General features: G+C 50.7%; 1 protein-coding gene across 1 annotated transcript; it reads left to right on the forward strand.

Moving 5' to 3' along the window:
- The first annotated feature begins 2,324 nt into the window (after positions 1–2,324).
- Positions 2,325–3,065, forward strand: LOC137815900 (uncharacterized). The gene is made up of 2 exons (XM_068619007.1): positions 2,325–2,523; positions 2,647–3,065. Exons 1-2 carry the CDS (start codon positions 2,325–2,327, stop codon positions 3,063–3,065), a joined length of 618 nt encoding a protein of 205 aa, XP_068475108.1.
- The last annotated feature ends 1,055 nt before the right edge of the window (positions 3,066–4,120 follow it).

Below are 4,120 nucleotides of genomic sequence, written 5' to 3' on the forward strand. Positions count from 1 at the left end.
GCTTCATCAACGGTCGTCTTTAGCTGTCGTTTACGCTTCCAAAAATCGTTTGAAAAACCCTTAAACCCATTTCATTTCTACTATTCCATCATCTCTTTGCCTTCTTAAACGCTCTGAGTTTCCTCTGCAAACCCACGACGCTCTTCAACCCTCTCAATCCCCAACTCCCTTCAGCGTTTGTCTGATCATCGAAAGGTACTTCATTTACTTCCCCTGTTGATATTTGCTGCATTTTAACCGATTCGCATCATCCATTAACTGTCTGGTGCATACGCTGTGGGCTGTTTCTTCTTCTTCTCCCTTTTCACAACTTAGGGCTTCGTCTTCCATTTCTTCCATCACAACGAACTTTCGTTCGTTCGTTTTTTCATCCTTCGTTCACAATCAAGTCGACCTCTGCAACCTTCGCTCACCTTTCTTTTCCTTTTTCCTTTGCAGTTCCCGCGATGGCTCGAACAAAGACCACCGCGAATCCTCCTCCTTCGTCACGAAACCCTCCATCCCAAGTGCATAACCCATCGCGAGCACCTGGTGCTCCCTCTTCCCAGGCTGAGAGGCCTGCAACCTCTCGCCCCAACCTTGCTCAGGCTACTCCACCAGTCGCCGGAGGAGCCTCCATCCCCACTCCAGACTACAAGAAACTTTACCCATGGGCCAACTCGGCTCTGCTGAAAGAAACTTCTTCAGTAAACTCTGTGCTGGCGGTGCACCGACTAAGGAAAGGGGACCAGTCTGATCTTTCATTTCACAAGGAGCACGACAGCAAAATGGTCGTGCTGCCCTGCCACCCGGATGAGCCAATCTGTGCTGACGACAAAGCGAGCAACGGCGAGTTGTTCTGCTTTCTCTACGCGACGCTCTTCAAGAAGGTGAAGCTCCGACTTCCCTTTACTCGTTTCGAGCGAGAACTGCTAACTAAGCTCGGCATCGCCCCTGTCCAGCTTCACCCTAACAGCTGGGCGTTCGTAAGGGCGTTCCAGATTATGTGCGCACACCTGGGACTGCCAGCGTCGGTGGACGTTTTTCTCTTCCTCTTTGAAGCTAAGAATCCAGGAGACCGCCTCTGGATTAGCTTGAACGGGATCGCTGGGAGATCGATCCTTTCCATCTTTCAGCAATCTTACAAAGATTGGAAGGGAAAATTTATGAAGGTGTGCGCCAACGACCAAGATCCCTCTCTGCTCGACGGCTTCCCCTTGTACTGGGTGCACAAGGGGAACAAGGACACCAAAGAGAGCTTCAGGAGGCCCAGAAGTCCCGACAACATGGGCGAGTTGGACAGGGACCTCTGCCTTTTCTGGAGGAGCGTAGCAGCTGCCAACATAACCTTTCCCACCTCCTCCATAATTTCCTTCGAGTTCTTCGAGGGCCAACTCGAAGCTCACATAGGTTAGCGCTTACCTCAACATCTGGGTTTTTGTCTTGTGCTGCATCTCTATTATTTGTTGTTGGGCGTTCTGCTCGCTACGCACTAGACTTGGCTTTTATTTCCTGCACCATTTGTTTAACTCGTTTGCACATGTACTCATATACTTTACTTTGTCTTTGAGCTTACTCGTATGCTTTTGCTCTGTGCAGATCTCATGTTGGGCAAAGGCAAGCTAGCTGAATTGAGGGCGCTCGCCCGGACCCACAAATTGGCATCGGGGTCTCAAACCGTGCCAAACTCAGTGGTGGAGATCGCCGCTGCCCAGGGCAGATCGCCCCCCAAAGGCTCGACTCCTCCAGAAGCTCTGCCCGCTCCTCAACGAAAGAAACTCATCTTGAGGAAACCAAAGAGGAAAACTCCTCAAGTGGTCCAAGATGAAGAAGAGGACAATGAGGCAACAGAGGATGGCCTTATCACCAAAAGGAGAAGGGTGGCGCCTCCTTCACCATCTGTTCCACCTGCCCTTCCAACGCCAACACCACCTTCTCCCCCAGCTCCAACACCAACACCACTTTCTCCCCCAGCTCCAACGCCGCCAGTCCAAGCAGTGCCCTTGGCGGCTGCACTTCCTGCGGTTGAGGCCAACGAGCCCAACTTCATGGAGAACCCTCCGAGCTTCTCCACGCCATTCGTATCCGCTGGAGAGGGTCCTCCTTCAACAGCCTCAATCGCCGAAGCTGCGCCAGGTGGGGACGAAGGCGCTCATAACTCGCCGATAATCATCACCGAATCCCCTACATCACCACCACGCCAAGAAGCCCAAACTCAACCAATCCAAGAGGGCGGTGGCGAGAGCCAGCACTAGGCTCCTTCAGCGCCTCCACCAACAGCGGTTGCAAGCCTTCCCCTCGCGGTTAAAGGGATCTGGGGACCCTTCACAGTCAAACTCAGAATGATGGCAGAGGACCTCCCCTCCATCATATCAAAAGCTGTGGAGAGCTCCAGCAAGAAACTTCAGGACGACATCTCCGTGCTCCAAGAGGAGAATCGCCTAATAAGGATCGAGGCAGAGAAGTTGTCTTGCAACCTTATGATGGCGGAAATCGAGCATTCGAGAGTGGAGGACGCCATGAGCACTGAGCTGAGGGTGGCGCGTAAGGAGGCCACCGATCTGCGCCAGAAGGTGCACCTCCTAGCTCAAGAGAAAATTGAGCTGGAGAGCAAACTGGTTCCCTACCGTCTCAAGGTGGCTGACCTGGAGGCATCGATCAAAGCAGATGCAGCCAAGGTAGAGAGCCTTGAGAAGAGGTCAGTAGATCGGGAGGTCCTCTTAGGAAAAGTCGAGAAAGAGAGGGATGACACCGTGGCTGAGCTCGCCGAAGCCAGAAAGGAGAATGAAAAGATCGCTGCAGAGCTGGCTCGGGCGCAGGAGGAAAACAGGAAGGTTGCTGAAGACCTCATTCAAGCTTGTGAGAAAACTGAAGAAATAAAGAAACGAGCTGATGAGTTAGAACAACAAACCGAGGGGCTCAAAAAGCAGAATGAAGAGCTCGAGCTGAGCTCCGCCCAAGTCCTCGCTGCTGGGTTTGACGCCGCCCTGGAGCAATTTGCCTGCCAGTACCCCAATCTGGACCTTTCCATGATGTCACTCTACAACGAAGTGGTGGATGGGAAGATCGTTCCTTCTGAAGATTAGCTGATTCCCTCCATCACTTATTCATCTGTTTTCCTTTTGCACAAACTTACTAGTAATAACTTTCCTTTTTTGTATATGTATTTCGAACTGATACCACTTTGTTATGAAGTTTTCTGCTTCTTCATATAATCTCTCTGTTAGCTTTATTTCTTCTTGTACAAATTGCTTAAACGAAATTGACTTAGCAATTCTGCGAGCGCAACTGTCCACTAACTGCTTCAAACTATCAAGTTTCGAACGATAGCTTTCTAATAACTTGTGAACTTTAAGGTAATGAACTTCAGCGCGAAACCACTTACTAAACAGCGAGTTTCAACCCAACTGATAGTTTAAGACATAGTTCACCTGATCTGCTCCATCAAAACGGGCCTTAACTCTTGCCATCGCTTGAATTTCTTTTGATCGCCAAAGAGCCTTGGCGATACCAGCTTCCTCTTGCCTTCACAATTTTGGCTATTGTTCCCTCATCTGAGGGTAGAGGCACCTTTCGGATCCTTCTCTACCTCCCTGAGCTTCAGAACGAGGAACCGGGTGGCTGGGCGTTCTCTTCGAACCTACCTTAGCCACCCTCTGAACTTCTTCCACCCTTTACACCATACCTGAACTCGTTCAGGACGAGAAGGATTTTATCTTGCCTGAACTCGCTCGACGGCGAGAAGGTCCTTAACTCGCCTGAACTCGCTCGACGGCGAGAAGGTCTTTAGCTCGCCTGAACTCGCTCGACGGCAAGAAGGTCTTTAACTCGTGCCTCTACATTGCCCCAGGGGCTACATCTTCTCTCCCCTGAAGGCACTGAGGACTTTTCACTGGTGCCTCTACATTGCCCGGGGCTACATCTTCTCTCCCCTGGAGGCACTGAGAACTTTTTACTCTTTCTCGCCTCAGAACGCGCGAGGGCGTTGAGGTCTTTTAACTGGTGCCTCCGATCGCCGAAAGACGATGAGGACTTTTAAAACTTTAACTGATGCCGCTAATCGCCGAAAAGCGATAGGGACTTAAAACCTTTTAGAAAGCATGCAACATAACTTCAACTCGCCTTAAATCACATATAAGTG

The sequence above is a fragment of the Phaseolus vulgaris genome, chromosome 1 (assembly GCF_000499845.2).
Source record: "Phaseolus vulgaris cultivar G19833 chromosome 1, P. vulgaris v2.0, whole genome shotgun sequence".
Taxonomy (NCBI): Eukaryota; Viridiplantae; Streptophyta; class Magnoliopsida; order Fabales; family Fabaceae; genus Phaseolus; species Phaseolus vulgaris.

Bases quoted from the DNA above. Each gene is read 5' to 3' on its own strand.
- LOC137815900 (XM_068619007.1), top strand. From the start codon at position 2,325: ATGGCAGAGGACCTCCCCTCCATCATATCAAAAGCTGTGGAGAGCTCC. The intron at 2,524-2,646 runs GTAAGGAGGCCA...CGATCAAAGCAG, and splicing joins CACTGAGCTGAGGGTGGCGC to ATGCAGCCAAGGTAGAGAGC.